Genomic DNA, 17851 nt, shown 5'->3' with positions numbered 1-17851 from the left:
TACACCTGCCCCAGACTGATAATATCGGGGAAAGGGGGGGATCAGACATCTCACAGACAATCATTCCATCTGTATGGAGAGATAGGCCTCAATTCACTAAGCTTTATCAAACACTTTATCAAACGTTTGATAATTTACCTCATGGGTAAAATTCAATTTTGAATTCACCAAGGTGTTATGTATTTATTGAAAATTTTATCGATAAAACATTTGATAAATCTATAACACCTTAGTGAATTCAAAATTAGATTTTACCCATGAGGTAAATTATAATTGATAAAGTGTTTGATAAAGTTTAGTGAATTGAGGCCATAGAGGGGGGTCCTCCTGGAAGAGGCAGGGCTGGTCCTAGCACAGAGGAGGCCCTAGGCAAACATAGATAGTGTGGGAGAGTTATGAGTGGGGGCAGGAAGTGTGGGAAAATTATATGTGGGGACAGGAAGTGTGGGAGTGTTATGAGTGGGGGCAGGAAGTGTGGGAGGATTATATGTGGGGGCAGGAAGTGTGGGAATGTTATAAGTGGGTGCAGGAAGTGTGGGAGGATTATATGTGGGGGCAGGAAGTGTGGGAGTGTTATAAGTGGGGGCAGGAAGTGTGGGAGGATTATATGTGGGGGCAGGAAGTGTGGGAGTGTTTTGAGTGGGGGCAGGAAGTGTGGGAGTGTTATGAGTCAGGGCAGGAAGTGTGGGAGAGTTATAAGTGGGGGCAGGAAGTGTGGGAATGTTATACGTGGGGGCAGGAAGTGTGGGAGAGATATGAGTGGGTGCAGGAAGTGTGGGAGTGTTATGAGTGGGGGCAGGAAGAGTGGGAGTGTTATGAGTGGGGGCAGGAAGTGCGGGAGAGTTATAAGTGGGGGCAGGAAGTGTGGGAATGTTATACGTGGGGGCAGAAAGTGTGGGAGAGATATAAGTGGGTGCAGGAAGTGTGGGAGAATTATATGTGGGGACAGGAAGTGTGGGAGTGTTATGAGTGGGGGCAGGAAGTGTGGTAGTGTTATAAGTGGGGGCAGGAAGTGCAGGAGAGTTATAAGTGGGGGCAGGAAGTGTGGGAATGTTATACGTGGGGGCAGGAAGTGTGGGAGTGTTATGAGTGGGGGCAGGAAGTGTGGGAGTGTTATGAGTGGGGGCAGGAAGTGCGGGAGAGTTATAAGTGGGGGCAGGAAGTGTGGGAGTGTTATAAGTGGGGGCAGGAAGTGTGGGAATGTTATACGTGGGGGCAGGAAGTGTGGGAGTGTTATGAGTGGGGGCAGAAAGTGTGGGAGAGATATAAGTGGGTGCAGGAAGTGTGGGAATGTTATACGTGGGGGCAGAAAGTGTGGGAGAGATATAAGTGGGTGCAGGAAGTGTGGGAGTGTTATGAGTGGGGGCAGGAAGTGTGGGAGTGTTATGAGTGGGGGCAGGAAGTGCAGGAGAGTTATAAGTGGGGGCAGGAAGTGTGGGAATGTTATACGTGGGGGCAGAAAGTGTGGGAGAGATATAAGTGGGTGCAGGAAGTGTGGGAATGTTATACGTGGGGGCAGAAAGTGTGGGAGAGATATAAGTGGGTGCAGGAAGTGTGGGAGAGTTATAGTGGGAGAGTTATAAGTGGGGGCAGGGTATGTTGAGGATCTCCACACAAAGTGCGTTTCCTGTGGTTAACACCTCTTGTCTTCTCCTCAGGGTACCGTATCCTCAACCCAGATCTGCTGGTGAAGATTGAGAAGGCCAGCCGGCACCAGTACCTGACTGAAGGTGAGTCCTGTGACAGCGATCAGCAGGGGATTGTGGGATTCTGTATGTAGGAAGGATGGGAGGAGGCGCCCGAGGAATATAAAAAGTTTTAAGGCTGTTTTTACACAGCAAATCGCACTGGATGCTGGTGACACAAGGAGGAGACGAAGCCTGCAGGACTTTCTAAAATCTCAGCAAAACCTCATCGCAATCAAAGCGCAGTAAAATCGCGTGTCGTGTAAAAGAACCCTAAAAACAATTAAAATAAATAAATAGTCTTACTTCGGACGAGGAATGAAGCACGGACGAGGAAATAAACCACTCCTGAGATAGTGGGCGGTGCCTCGTCTACTCCTCTTGTTGGTGCATTGGACGAGGAAATAAACCACTCCTGAGATAGTGGGCGGTGCCTCGTCTACTCCTCTTGTTGGTGCATTGGACGAGGAAATAAACCACTCCTGAGATAGTGGGCGGTGCCTCGTCTACTCCTCTTGTTGGTGCATTGGACGAGGGAGGAATAAGCTTTCAATATAATATTTATTGGATGCTAAAAATGACGCGTTTCATGAGTCTTACCCATTTCCTCTGTGTCAATTTCCAAAGTCTCTCAGGATACAACAGCACGGACTTGGGGCGCCTGTTGGTACCGCAATACACTCTCCCGAGTCCGTGCTGTTCCACCCTAACACTTCTAAAATTGATCTTAGAAAGTCAGAGGTAACCTTTTATATTCTTGGGGCTCACCCTCCCAACCTTTCAGTTCCCCCCCCTAGTTTGAGGTCCCCCAGGAGTAATGTCAGGAGGGTTTCTTGGAGAGCGACCATTGCAGAAGAATGTCTGACAGATTTGCATGGAGATGGATGAATACAATGATTTGCGAACCATGTAACTGCTATATTACATTAAACATAGAAATCAATGACAAAATAAAACAAATACTGAAATTAAGATTTTTTTTTTTATAAATATATGCTCACCAGAAAAATGAAAAGCCAATTAACTCATGACACCCTAAACCCTATAGTTACCATTAGAACAAAAATGTAAAAAAAATCCAAAGTAACAGAAAAACTAAAAGATAATACATAAATTGTAAAGTTAGTGACTTAGATTTATATATGTATACTATAAGGGTATATTATTGTTAGTTTTGCAAATTAGGGATTGTAATTATTTATAGAGTACAATGAGAAAACTAAAAAGACAAAATGTTTCCAAAGAAAATATTGTCACCATACATGGTGCTGGGGACATAATTTCAACATTATAATAACCGGCACTAATGGGCGAATAAAAGCTGTGGGTTTTAATAACAGTAGCATTTATTATTTGAAACCTATAGAGGTTGAAGAAAGACAGTGATTTTTTATTCTTCTTATTCTCTTTAAAATGCATTAGGTGTATTAGGTGTGATAAGTATTGGTAAAGTTATTGGCAAATGAATGGGAGGAGCACTGGAATGTGAAAATTGCTCTGGTCCACAAGGGGAAGAACCCCTTAGTGGGAAAGTGGTTGAAGTGGGTTGTTCAGGTTTACCTGTTCACATGAATGATTCCTGTGGCTTGCATATGTATCTCTTCCTAATTCTCAGACTGTCCCGCCATTGTGTATAACGTTTGCTGACTTGCAGGCAGCGCTGTTCTTGTGCCGGACATCTTGCTGAAGATAGACCAGCGCAACACGTCGCACGCTCCCCAGGAAACGAGCTTCAGGAGATGTGTTCCTGCAGAGTGCACACGAGGTGACTGTCCAGAGGAAAGCCAGTATGTCACCCCACATAAAGCCACTCCTCTCCCTCCTGTCTGTCTCTTTCTGTGCAATCATTCTGCAGGCTTCCACGGCAAGATGTATACCTTTCACCAGCATCACCGTACACCAGATCCATTTCCTGGATCCTAAGAAATCTCTTCATCCAAGGGACAAGGCCGAAAGCCAATACTGGATGGCCATGATATTTGGGGGCCCTGGGCTTTCATTTCCTGGCAGATTCTATCGCTATGGTCTAGTCTGTCAGCGATACTGTGACCTGCCAAACCTGCCGATTTTTTTTTTTGCTTGAAAGATCTCTGGTGTATTGGACTAAAGTGACGGAATCTGCTAGGAAATGGGCAGAACTGGTCTGATGTTTGGGTGGGAGTTGTGGCGCGGTACTGAGAGCAGGACAACAGCGAGGAGCATGACAGTAGTGCTTGTCTGATCCTATTGGCTTACTGTCTGTGTGCTGTGATAGGGCAGAAGATAGGGGGTAGGGGACATACATCACATTCACAGCCAAAACTGTTACAAAAGGATAGTTTACCATTTGTTAATTGTCAACGTGATCCCTTTACTACCCCCCCAGAGCCAGGACGAGGTCCTCCACCACCCAAGGCTGAGACACCAAAGTATGCCCACCCCACATATGTCTCACCCCATCCGTCACACACTGATTGCTATTAGACTAAGAGGCGCTCCAGGCAGTGTTGCCAACCGCCCGTAAATTTATGGGCAGCCCGCAAATTTTGATACAAAATAAGCTGCCCGTGAATTCCGTAAGGAATTCAGCAGCGTCCGTAAGGACTGGCCGCCCGCCCTGTTGCAGGAGGACAGCAGCGCGGTGGAGGGAGAGCTGTGGGCAGCGGTGGAGAAGGGGGGCAATCTCCCCCTTCCCTCACCTTAGTGCTCTCCCTCCCTCGCTGTCCCCTCCTGAACTAAGTGCTGAGTGGCGTTTGGCAGAGGGCTTACCTTCCATCTTGCTCCAAGCGCCGGAATTTCTGCTGCTCTGGTCCAGAGTAGCGGCAAATCATCCCGCGCCAGCGACGAGACGCAGGTAAGTTCATCACTTAGTTCAGGAGGGGAGAGCGAGCGAGGGAGAGCACTAAGGTGAGGGGGGGGGGGGGGGGAGATTGCCCCCCTTCTCCACCGCTGATGCCACAGCTCTCCCTCCACTGCGCTGCTCCCCTCCTGCTGGGGGGTCACCTGGCTACCTATTGTGGGCACATATACCTCTGGCTACATATACTGGGCACATATAACCCTGACTACATATACTGGGACATATACCTGTGGCTACATATACTGGGCACATATAACCCTGCCTACATATACTGGGCACATATACCTCTGGCTACATATACTGGGCACATATACCCTGCTTACATATACTGGGCACATATACCCTGCCTACATATACTGGGCACATATACCTCTGGCTACATATACTGGGCACATATAACCCTGACTACATATACTGGGACATATACCTGTGGCTACATATACTGGGCACATATACCCTGCCTACATATACTGGGGACATATACCCCTGCCTACATATACTGGGGACATATACCTCTGTCTACATATCCTGGGCACATATACCCCTGCCTACATATACTGGGACATATACCTGTGGCTACATATACTGGGCACATATACCTCTGGCTACATATACCCCTTGTCACAGTAGCCCTAGTGGCCAGACCGCAAATTGCCTTCCAAGCGGTGCCAGCGCACGGATCACGCGAACTGTGGTCACAGTCAATGCGTAGGAACCGTTGGGAATTGGCCGCAGACAAACCAGAAGGGAGCCTGTGAGGTACGGTAATTACAACTTACACACTATTTCAGGGTATCTGCCACCACCACTGGTATGGGCCAGTGGACCCGACTGATTGACTAGTCCTGCAAATAAAAACGGTTAAACACACTTTATGCTGTCTGGCTAGTAACAACAGTAGCGTCTCTTCAGAAGTCTGGTTCAGTTTGTGCGGCTGAGAAGCAGGGTAGTGGAACAGTGAATGACTTTGATAAAGTCTTTATTCATGGGCAATATAAATATTTAATATATACAGACAATTATTAAAATCAACAATTATTGAGACATTAATAGCGCAGTATGAAAAGAAAAAAAAATACTTAGTTTCATGGAAAGATGTCCTTTTGTGGGAAGAATCATAAAGTCCAAGCAAAATGGTTTCAAGTTCTGCAAAGTTCTTTGTTTCAGAGCAAAATTCAAAGTTCAGCAAGATGGCCGCCAACCATGTGTCCTCTGGCTGGCAGCAGACCGTTCTCATATAGATGGAATTTGGAGGTGTAATGATCGGTGTAGCACAGAGAGGATCTGATTACCGGTGATCTGCAGTATCACTGGGAATACAGATATATACCAGATTATAGATGATCTGCAGTATCACCGATAATCCGATACACAAGCTAACCTCTGGACACCTAAGCAGAGTGTTTGGTGCAAACAGTAGTAATGAGAGGACTGAGCCTCAGAGCAGTACGGAGTACTGCCCAATTCCTTCTGGACTCTCCCGGCGGGAGGAGTCAGGCTGAGAGAAGGAACGACAGAACAAGAGTGACACTCAAGAGGGAGTGTCACTATCAGGACTGGGAACCGCCCTTTAACAGTAAGGTCGGTTCTCGAGGTCGGACAAGCCAGGTCGTAAACACACGGACAGATAAAGTACAGATTCAGAAGGCAGAGGCGAAAGTCTGAAGTACAGGCAGGATTCGGCAACCGGGTATCAGAAATATCGAGGTACGAAATCAGAAGGCAGATGCAGAGTCTAAGGACGAGCCGGGGTTCGGCAACAGAGTATCAGAAAGACAAGGTACAGGATCAGAATTCAGGAGAATGGTCAGGCAGGCAGAAGGTCATAACAGATAATCACAATCAAACTAGTACTTTAAACTATCAACAAATCTAGCTAAGTGTAGGATTACAGCTCCAGCTGGTCCCGGCACACTTTCGGATCGGACTCAGGTCTGCGTGCTACCACATATGTGATCGCAACGCCAGACAACCAGCAACTGAACAGCCAGCAGTATATATACACAGCCACTCTCCAGCCCCTCCCTAAGTGCTGGACCAATGAGAGGGCTCAGAATTGTCAGCTGACCAGCTTGGTCAGCTGACCTACTTCTGGCTACTATATAAGCTTTGCCTCAGTGCGCGCGCGCGTATCACTCTGAATCTTGGAGGACTATCAGTCCCAGCCACACCAGTACTGCCTTGCAATGTATCCAGTGAACCGAGCGTGGGAGCCGCCTCTAATGCGGATTCTGCCCCTTCCAATGCGGATTCCGCCGTTCCCAATGCGGATTCCGCCGCTCTGCCTATGCGGCATGCGGTGGCTGTTTCCGCGTTGTGATGTCATGCTGGACGCGGAAGCAGCCGCCTCACCCTGATAGACGGCGGCTTTTCCGCGTTTCCTCACAGGAGGACTGAATCGCCCGGGCAGCTCATTTACTTTTAATTGAGCTGAGTTCAGAGGCGGACTTCCAGAGTCGGCCCCTGGGCCGGATTATGGTAATCACATCTGGGCAGGGGCTTTTACCAGCCCCATAACCCTGACATTTTCTCTAGGCCAACCTACGCGGCCGACACACAAATAATAATAACATATTATCGATCCCCAGAGCCTACCGATTAATATGATACCTTGGATGCGGTTGCTAGGGCGTATGGTTACCGAGGGGCCCATAACTCCCAATTTGCTAGGCAGGGGTATATGTGCCCAGTATATGTAGGCAGGGGTATATGTGCCCAGTATATGTAGGCAGGGGTATATGTGCCCAGTATATGTAGTCGGGTATATGCCCCCAGTATATGTAGGCAGGGTATATGTGCCCAGTATATGTAGCCACAGGTATATGTCCCAGTATATGTAGTTAGGGTTATATGTGCCCAGTATATGTAGCCAGAGGTATATGTCCCCAGTATATATAGGCAGGGTGCCCAGTATATGTAATTAATTCCTTTTTTTGTATAGCGCTTTTCTCCTGTCGGACTCAAAGCGCTTATGAGGCAGCCACTAGAGCGCACTCAGTTGGCAGTAGTTCCTGGTGAAAAGCTGTCTCTTATTATGTGCATTTACTGGTGAAAAGCTGTCTCTAATTAATTATGTGCATTTACTGTTGAAAAGCTGTCTCTTATTATGTGCATTTACTGGTGAAAAGCTGTCTCTTATTATGTGCATTAACTGGTGAAAAGCTGTCTCTTATGTGCATTTACTGGTGAAAAGCTGTCTCTTATTATGTGCTTCGCGCGCCGCAAATTTCCTCGAACATGTTGCCCCCTACCCATTTGACTGCCCCCTCATATGTGCCAGTCTAGAACCGGCCCTGTACCCCTGCCTACATATACTGGGCACATATACCCCTGGCTACCTGTTCTGGGGACATCTATACCCCTGGCCACCTATTCTGGGGACACCTATAGACCTGGGGCTACCTATTTTTGGGGAACCACTGCTGTCAGATTAAATGTATTTTGGGGAACTGCTGCCAGATTATGTGTATGTTGGGGTAATCGCTGCTGCCAGATTACATCTATTTTTTGGGAACCACTCCTGCCAGATTACATCTATTTTTTGGGAACCACTGCCATATTATCTGTATTTTGGAAGAACCTCTGCCAGATTACGTGGATTTTTGGTGAAATGCTGTAAGATTACATGTATTTTGGGGGAAAACACTATGGCAGAGCTCAAACTTCCCTGGCAGACCATTTACAGCAATACTAAAATCATGTATATTTGGCCCCACCCATGACCACGCCCACATTATGTTGTGTGACCACGCCCATTTTTTCCGGCGCGCGGCACAGAGGATTTTGTCAGTAAAAAAAATCTTTTGTCAGTAAATTTTTAGGTATTTGCCAGTAAAAAATAATGTGAAAGGTTGGCAACACTGGCTCCAGGGCCCCCAACACCTTAATCTCTGGTTATCTGGCTTGCAGTCACTGCTATGTATCCCCTTTTCTTATTTCTCTCTGCTAGAAACACAATAGGGGAATGATAGCTGAGTGAGTTGTGCGCCCCTCCTACACTACGCCCTGAGGCTGAAGCCTCTCTCGCCTCGGCCTGGCCCTGCACCCCCTCCTACACTGCAGCCTAAGGCTGGAGCCTCTCTCGCCTCTGCCCCGCCCTGCGCCACCCTCCTACACTGCGCCCTGAGGCTCGAGCCTCTCTCGCCTCATATGTGTATAGTGTATAGAGAGTGTGTGTTTGTGCAGCTTTTGTACAGATGTGTGTGTCTGTTAATCGTGTACATTTGTGTGTATACATGTGCACAGTGTGTGCGTGTACAGTGTTAATGTGTGCAGTTTGTGTGTGTGGTGGGATTGTATGCACTGTGTGTGTAGTGGGATTGTATGCACTGTGTGTGTGTGGTGGGATTGTATGCACTGTGTGTGTGGTGGGATTGTATGCACTGTGTGTGTGGTGGGATTGTATGCACTGTGTGTGTGGTGGGATTGTATGCACTGTGTGTGTGTGTGGTGGGATTGTATGCACTGTGTGTGTGTGGTGGGATTGTATGCACTGTGTGTGTGGTGGGATTGTATGCACTGTGTGTGTACAGTGTCTGCATGTATAGAGTAAGTGCAGGGCTGGCTCTAGACTTTTTGCCGCCTGATGCAAACTTAAGGTGCCGCCCCCCCTCAGAATGATCGCTCGCACAGCAGAGGAAAGGGGTGGGCAGCTGTTCGCTGGAGGGGGGCCTTATTTATCTCATCTCGCCCCTAGGGTCCCCCTCCGGTGCTCCCCTCCATGCAGGACAGCAGCGGCAAGGCACTTACGTCCAGCTGCTGGCGAGTCTCCCTGCGATCTGCCCTCCATAACCGCCACTTATGTACTTCCTGCAGCAGAAACAGGAAGTAGACGATGGAGTGCAGATCATGGGAGACCCGATGGCAGCTGGACTGTTCTGCATGGAGGGTGATGCTGATGCCACCTGAGAAAGTGGCGTCACCTGGCGTCATGGGCTGCCTGGGGCTCAGTTGGTGTACAGTGCCTCTGGTGGTGGTGGAGGTATGGGGGGTGCAAGGCTTCTATACTGATCCCTTTCTCCATGCTGTGACAGCAGGCAGCAGGTCTCGGAAGGCCGGGCACCCCATGAAGGTGAAGCAGGAGGATGAAGAAACGCATTGCTCTGACGCTGTAGACATAGGTGAGACTCGCCCATCTCTCTTCTCATACTTGTTCCTCATTCACAAGAACCTACCCTGGTCCTGATCGCCAGCGGGTAAATTATTTGTGTTTGGCAGCCTCGCTTTACGCTCCCCATGAACTGACTGTGGTGGTGAAGCCAGAAAACATGGAGGAGGAGCAGAGGGATGCGTCACTCAAGGCAGATGACAGGAAGTCCTCCCAGACCACGCCCCTATCTGACGAAACAGAGGAAGTGAGGGATCACACCAGCGGTACGTTTCTTCTTCCTGGTCCGACTGTAGAGTAACGGATTGTGCATCATTCTTTCTATCATTACAAGTACCACAGGCCCCTCAGGGTGACCCAGAACCACTAGGAGAGTATGAGGGGGTAACAGAGATTGAAAAGCCCTCCTACTACAAAGCAGTGCTAAATACATTGAGGGAAAGAAGTATTTTATCCCCTGTCGGCTCATGAAATTATGCAGAGGGTGAGACCGCTAGGTTCCTCGTGTTCTCTGCTGTTCGCAGATCTTAAATCGGTATAAAACCCTGACATAATATTCAATAAAAACATGTTTTCCTACTTTTTATATGCCATATGGTTATCATATTTGCTTTTGTGCATAAGTATTATTATTCATTTAGAAATTATAGGTTCCCAAAGTACACTTATTTTACTCTGAGAACCGACTTTGCATTTTATTTAAAACTGCTTTATTCATCTTCTAACATAAGCAGAAATACTTTATGACTGTCTGTCTTTGTTCAGGAGACCTGGCAGTGTCATAGAAGTGTTTATTTACATTCCTCACTTGATACAATTAAATACAAGATAACATTATCTAAAGTTTGGATGCGTCCAGCTTTGCTGGCAGGGAGCTTCTAATTCCTATGTGTAACCCTTTGAATGCTGTTCTAGTAAAAAAAAAAAAAATGCTGGTTGTATATAATATGCAGTAAATGATCTATTAGAGCAAAGAAGGCATGCAGGGTTTGATTCCGCTTTAAACATGCATTCATTATTCTGTTGTATTTCAGAGAAAACCATATCTTCCCAAGAGAAGGTGGTAGATAAATGCTTCTTGGCTGAACACGTTCAGGTTGTGGCCAACGCCCATTTTTGCTTAGTTTGATATTACGGCATTTATAGAAAGGCTGGAAATATAATAAAAATTATTATGTATAGGCGAGTGCTGTGAAAACAGTGCAGGAGGTTTGGGCGCAGCCGGCGCCACCACAGGGCATAATAGGAATTACGTCTGTAGCGGCGCACAGTGAGTAACTTTGGCGCCGTCAGAAGACGGAGCTTAACCACTTGAGGACTGTGGTGTTAAACCGCCCCTAGTGACCAGGCTGTTTTTTACTAAAATGGCCACTGCAGCTTTAAGGCCCAGCTGCAGGGCTGCACAACTCAGCACACAAGTGATTCTTCCCCCCCCTCCCCCTTTTCTCCCCACCAACAGAGCTCTCTGTTGGTGGGCTCTGATCACCCCACAGTTGTTTTTTTTTTTTTTTAAATAAATATTTATTTTATTATTTTTTAAATGTGGCTATTTTTTTAAAATTTATTTTATGTTGTTCCCTCCCTCCCTCCCTCCCCCGCCAGCCAATCAGTGTGATCGGCTGTGATAGGCTCCAGTCTGTGACAGCCGATCACTCCCCAGCCTATGGAGGGGACAGCTGTGTCACACGGCTGTCCCCAGTACAGCGCTGCTGTAGATCGCAGCACTGTACACCCTAATTAGATGGCGGTTTCGCTGCTGGGAGACTGAAGGCAGAGCGGAGCACCACCCGTCAAGCAGGAGATATGCGCGCAGCCTGTGCGCGATCTCCTGCTAGCTTCATAGATAGCCGTTCACGCCAATTGGCATAGAGCGGTCCTGAGGCTGCCACACTGCTTACGCCAATTGGCATAGAGCGGTCCTGGAGCTGCCGCACTGCTTACGCCAATTGGCATAGAGCGGTCCTGGGGCTGCCGCACTGCTTACGCCAATTGGCGTAGAGCGGTCCTGGGGCTGCCGCACTGCTTACGCCAATTGGCATAGAGCGGTCCTGTGGCTGCCGCACTGCTTACGCCAATTGGCATAGAGCGGTCCTGAGGCTGCCACACTGCTTACGCCAATTGGCATAGAGCGGTCCTGAGGCTGCCACACTGCTTACGCCAATTGGCATAGTGCGGTCCTAGAGCTGCCGCACTGCTTACGCCAATTGGCATAGAGCGGTCCTGGGGCTGCCGCACTGCTTACGCCAATTGGCATAGTGCGGTCCTGTGGCTGCCGCACTGCTTACGCCAATTGGCATAGAGCGGTCCTGAGGCTGCCACACTGCTTACGCCAATTGGCATAGAGCGGTCCTGAGGCTGCCACACTGCTTACGCCAATTGGCATAGTGCGGTCCTGTGGCTGCCGCACTGCTTACGCCAATTGGCATAGAGCGGTCCTGGGGCTGCCGCACTGCTTACGCCAATTGGCATAGTGCGGTCGTGGGGCTGCCGCACTGCTTACGCCAATTGGCATAGTGCGGTCCTGGGGCTGCCGCACTGCTTACACCAATTGGCATAGAGCGGTCCTGGGGCTGCCGCACTGCTTACGCCAATTGGCATAGAGCGGTCCTGTGGCTGCCGCACTGCTTACGCCAATTGGCATAGTGCGGTCCTGGGGCTGCCGCACTGCTTACGCCAATTGGCATAGTGCGGTCCTGGGGCTGCCGCACTGCTTACGCCAGTTGGCATAGAGCGGTCCTGGGGCTGCTGCACTGCTTACGCCAATTGGCATAGAGCGGTCCTGTGGCTGCCGCACTGCTTACGCCAATTGGCATAGTGCGGTCCTGGGGCTGCCGCACTGCTTACGCCAATTGGCATAGTGCGGTCCTGGGGCTGCCGCACTGCTTACGCCAGTTGGCATAGAGCGGTCCTGGGGCTGCCGCACTGCTTACGCCAATTGGCATAGTGCGGTCCTGGGGCTGCCGCACTGCTTACGCCAATTGGCATAGTGCGGTCCTGGGGCTGCCGCACTGCTTACGCCAATTGGCATAGTGCGGTCCTGGGGCTGCCGCATTGCTTACGCCAATTGGCATAGTGCGGTCCTGGGGCTGCCGCACTGCTTACGCCAATTGGCATAGAGCGGTCCTGTGGCTGCCGCACTGCTTACGCCAATTGGCATAGAGCGGTCCTGTGGCTGCCGCACTGCTTACGCCAATTGGCATAGAGCGGTCCTGGGGCTGCCGCACTGCTTACGCCAATTGGCATAGAGCGGTCCTGAGGCTGCCACACTGCTTACGCCAATTGGCATAGTGCGGTCCTGGGGCTGCCGCACTGCTTACGCCAATTGGCATAGTGCGGTCCTGGGGCTGCCGCACTGCTTACGCCAGTTGGCATAGAGCGGTCCTGGGGCTGCCGCACTGCTTACGCCAATTGGCATAGTGCGGTCCTGGGGCTGCCGCACTGCTTACGCCAATTGGCATAGAGCGGTCCTAGAGCTGCCGCACTGCTTACGCCAATTGGCATAGAGCGGTCCTGGGGCTGCCGCACTGCTTACGCCAATTGGCATAGTGCGGTCCTGGGGCTGCCGCACTGCTTACACCAATTGGCATAGAGCGGTCCTGGGGCTGCCGCACTGCTTACGCCAATTGGCATAGAGCGGTCCTGTGGCTGCCGCACTGCTTACGCCAATTGGCATAGTGCGGTCCTGGGGCTGCCGCACTGCTTACGCCAATTGGCATAGTGCGGTCCTGGGGCTGCCGCACTGCTTACGCCAGTTGGCATAGAGCGGTCCTGGGGCTGCTGCACTGCTTACGCCAATTGGCATAGAGCGGTCCTGTGGCTGCCGCACTGCTTACGCCAATTGGCATAGTGCGGTCCTGGGGCTGCCGCACTGCTTACGCCAATTGGCATAGTGCGGTCCTGGGGCTGCCGCACTGCTTACGCCAGTTGGCATAGAGCGGTCCTGGGGCTGCCGCACTGCTTACGCCAATTGGCATAGTGCGGTCCTGGGGCTGCCGCACTGCTTACGCCAATTGGCATAGAGCGGTCCTGGGGCTGCCGCACTGCTTACGCCAATTGGCATAGAGCGGTCCTGGGGCTGCCGCACTGCTTACGCCAATTGGCATAGTGCGGTCCTGGGGCTGCCGCACTGCTTACGCCAATTGGCATAGTGCGGTCCTGGGGCTGCCGCACTGCTTACGCCAATTGGCATAGTGCGGTCCTGGGGCTGCCGCACTGCTTACGCCAATTGGCATAGTGCGGTCCTGGGGCTGGCGCACTGCTTACGCCAATTGGCATAGTGCGGTCCTGGGGCTGCCGCACTGCTTACGCCAATTGGCATAGTGCGGTCCTGGGGCTGCCGCACTGCTTACGCCAATTGGCATAGAGCAGTCAACGACAGGTTAAAGTGTACCAGAGCTGAATGAAACAAAGATTTATACATACCTGGGGCTTCCTCCAGCCCCATGCACTCCGATCACTCCCACGCTACCATTCTCAGTGCTCCTCCAGTACCGGGTCCTGTCACTTCTGTCAGTCAGAGCCAGTCTGACGTAAGAGAAGTGCGCTCACTACATATCTCTCCAGTAGCCGCTGGAGAGATACGCAAACAGTGCACTTCTCCTGACTGGCTCCGACTGACGGAAGTGTGGGGACCCGGTACCGGAGCTGGAGGAGACTGAGGACGGCGGCGTGGGAGTGATCGGAGCACATGGGGCTGGAGGAAGCCCCAGGTATGTATAAAACTTTCTGTTTCATTCAGCTCTGAGTCCCTTTAACCACCCTGGCGTTCTGATTAAATCGCCAGGGTGGCTGCGGGAGGGTTTTTTTTAAATAAAAAAAAAACTATTTCATGCAGCCAACTGAAAGTTGGCTGCATGAAAGCCCACTAGAGGGCGCTCCGGAGGCGATCTTCCGATCGCCTCCGGCGCCCAGAATAAACAAGGAAGGCCGCAATGAGCGGCCTTCCTTGTTTTGCTTATATCGTCGCCATAGCGACGAGCGGAGTGACGTCATCGACGTCAGCCGACGTCCTGACGTCAGCCGCCTCCGATCCAGCCCTTAGCGCTGGCCGGAACTTTTTGTTCCGGCTGCGCAGGGCTCAGGCGGCTAGGGGGGCCCTCTTTCGCCGCTGCTCGCGGCGAATCGCCGCAGAGCGGCGGCGATCAGGCAGCACACGCGGCTGGCAAAGTGCCGGCTGCGTGTGCTGCACTTTATTTGATAAAAATCGGCCCAGCAGGGCCTGAGCGGCAGCCTCCGGCGGTGATGGACGAGCTGAGCTCGTCCAGACCGCTCAGGAGGTTAAGTTAAAACACTAATTCGGCCGCCATCAATTTGGGAAGCCGAGTTACATCATTTTTCCACCATCCACGTCGACCTGGAGGACATGGGCAGGAGCAGGGTAAGCCGCATATCAGCTGCACCCTGTGCCCTAGTCTCCAGGCGGCGATTACATAGGTACGCTTTCTAGGTTGATTATAGGACATTGCCCCGACAGGATACGTGGAGGAATGTAGCTTTTGTCATCTGAGTATTTACAACAGGGATCTGGATTCTAGTCCCTGACTCCCCTTATCTATTGGTGAGTACACACGGGCTACAACTGTTGCCGCAACCACGTGGCACGCGAACGTTGCAGCAACAGGTCGCCCGTGTGTATAACGCGCATGCCACAAACCGTCGCTAGTCAGAGCTGTCGCCGCAACTTTCGCTAGTCCGCCACGCGTACTGCGTGAGTATGCGGACTAGCGACAGCAGCACAATACACTACTCACAGAACTTTCAGCGGGGGGGAGGAACCTTCAGCGACAGCTTCCGCCGCATCTATGTCACTCTGTGCACAGAGGGACCTGTCGCCGAGCTGTCACCGAGCTGTCACACACGTCCCCGGTGTGCTAGCGACAAGCTACAACGGTCCCCCATATGCACGTACCATATGTCCTTTGAAAAAGGAATCAAAGAATGTGCAGGGTCTGCGGCAGAGAAGGTTTGGATTGCCTTATTGTCCTCTCTCCAGTGGAAGAATAAACACATCATATAAACAGTCATTTCCTATGGAAAGTGCCTGGACGCTGACAGAAACATTTCTTTTTAAACAAACCTAAATTGTAAAGGGGTATTCCACAGCTTGCCTGGCATACTTTCTTGTGAGGGGCGCATCTGGCGCAGGTCAATCCGTCACAAAACACAATGGAAAATCCACATTCGGTATGTACTGTAGAATCCCTTTATAGTAAACTGCAAGGGACCGGGCAAACTGGGTTACTGTATCAGACGTTTACTAAATCGGAAATTGCCATACTCAAGCACATAATGCATACCGTAGTACTATATATTAATTCAGTCAAGAAGTGTCATTTTTTTCCTTTCTTTGCTTCAGCAAGCGAGTACAGACTGGGTCTAAGCTAGATCACAATGCACAGTGCTCAGTATGCAGGGATTTGCATGCATTAATCATGCAACGGCTTGCATAGGAAGCATAGGTCTCACCAGTTATGCAGGTATAGTACTGATAGTGTGCTCCTCTGTCCACATGTCTGTGCAGCCTGGATGATGCTGTAGCATTGCAGCCATGCACAAGCAAGCCACAGATGACAGGCAGTTCCCTCAGTAATCAGGCAGCAGCTTACACAGGAAGCATAGGTCTCCCCAGATAATGCAGGTACAGTACTGACAGTGTGCTCCTCTGTCCACAAGTCTGTGCAGCCTGGATGATAATGTAGTGTTGCAGCCATGCACAAGCAAGTCACGGATGACAGGCAGTTCCCTCAGTAATCAGGCAGCAGCTTACACAGGAAGCATAGATCTCACCAGATAATAATGCAAGTACAGTACTGATAGTGTGCTCCTCTGTCCACATTTCTGTGCAGCCTGGATGATAATGTAGTGTTGCAGCCATGCACAAGAAAGTCATAGATGACAGGCAATTCCCCCAGTAATCAGGCAGCAGTTTGCACAGGAAGCATAGGTCTCACCAGGTAATGCAGGTACAGTACTGATAGTGTGCTCCTCTGTCCACATGTCTGTGCAGCCTGGATGATGCTGTAGCATTGCAGCCATGCACAAGCAAGCCACAGATGACAGGCAGTTCCCTCAGTAATCAGGCAGCAGCTTACACAGGAAGCATAGGTCTCCCCAGATAATGCAGGTACAGTACTGACAGTGTGCTCCTCTGTCCACAAGTCTGTGCAGCCTGGATGATAATGTAGTGTTGCAGCCATGCACAAGCAAGTCACAGATGACAGGCAGTTCCCTCAGTAATCAGGCAGCAGCTTACACAGGAAGCATAGATCTCACCAGATAATAATGCAAGTACAGTACTGATAGTGTGCTCCTCTGTCCACATTTCTGTGCAGCCTGGATGATACTGTAGTGTTGCAGCCATGCACAAGAAAGTCATAGATGATAGGCAATTCCCCCAGTAATCAGGCAGCAGTTTGCACAGGAAGCATAGGTCTCACCAGGTAATGCAGGTACAGTACTGATAGTGTGCTCCTCTGTCCACATGTCTGTGCAGCCTGGATGATGCTGTAGCGTTGCAGCCATGCACAGCAAGTCACAGAGGACAGGCAATCCCCTCAGTAATCAGGCAGCAGCTTACACAGGAAGCATAAGTCTCACCAGGTAATGCAGGTACAGTACTGATAGTGTGCTCCTCTGTCCCCAAGTCTGTGTAGCCTGGATGATAATGTAGTGTTGCAGCCATGCACAAGCAAGTCACAGATGACAGGCAATTCCCTCAGTAATCAGGCAGCAGCTTACACAGGAAGCATAGGTCTCACTAGCTGGTGCTTTGGCGATAATCCATGCAGGCCCAAAGTAGTGTGTAGATAGTGAGCAGGTCTACAAGTGGCTGCCAGTCTGCCCACCGATCACAGCTCATGGGTCTCTAACGTATGACGCATGTGCCCGCCCACTTTCCACTATAGATGGATACAGAATAGTGCAGGAGACAGAAAACAGGTTTACTATAACAGTTTTATTATATCCGGGTTTACTATACCAGGCGTTACTCCCATATTCTTATAATGGGGCTGGACCAGGACATTAGTTTACTATAACGACAGGCCTCAATTCACTAAGCTTAACTCCTGTCTTTAATAACTCTTCAGAGCTGTTTTACAGTTATCACAATTATATCACCATGGTGATAACTGTAAAACAGCTCATAAGAGTTATTAAAGACAGGAGTTAAGCTTAGTGAATTGAGGCCAATCCTGTATTAACCTCCTTTAAGATGACCAC

At 50.1% G+C, this 17851-nt stretch overlaps 1 protein-coding gene across 9 annotated transcripts in view; it reads left to right on the top strand.

The window, feature by feature from the left end:
• LOC137571123 (zinc finger protein interacting with ribonucleoprotein K-like) overlaps positions 1-17851 on the top strand; it is a 30181-nt gene that overhangs the window by 10756 nt on the left and 1574 nt on the right. For 8 of the 9 annotated variants that reach the window (XM_068279845.1, XM_068279843.1, XM_068279838.1 and 5 more), the window contains 4 exons: positions 1659-1730; positions 3340-3450; positions 9558-9644; positions 9742-9897. In XM_068279845.1, coding sequence (XP_068135946.1) covers positions 1659-1730; positions 3340-3450; positions 9558-9644; positions 9742-9897 — 426 coding nt within the window. The remainder of the gene's footprint in view (positions 1-1658; positions 1731-3339; positions 3451-9557; positions 9645-9741; positions 9898-17851) is intronic. The other variant, XM_068279846.1, reaches the window with a different exon arrangement.

The sequence above is a fragment of the Hyperolius riggenbachi genome, chromosome 4 (genome assembly GCF_040937935.1).
Source record: "Hyperolius riggenbachi isolate aHypRig1 chromosome 4, aHypRig1.pri, whole genome shotgun sequence".
In the NCBI taxonomy this organism is placed as follows: Eukaryota; Metazoa; Chordata; class Amphibia; order Anura; family Hyperoliidae; genus Hyperolius; species Hyperolius riggenbachi.
This window is presented reverse-complemented; position numbering and strand designations above follow the sequence as displayed.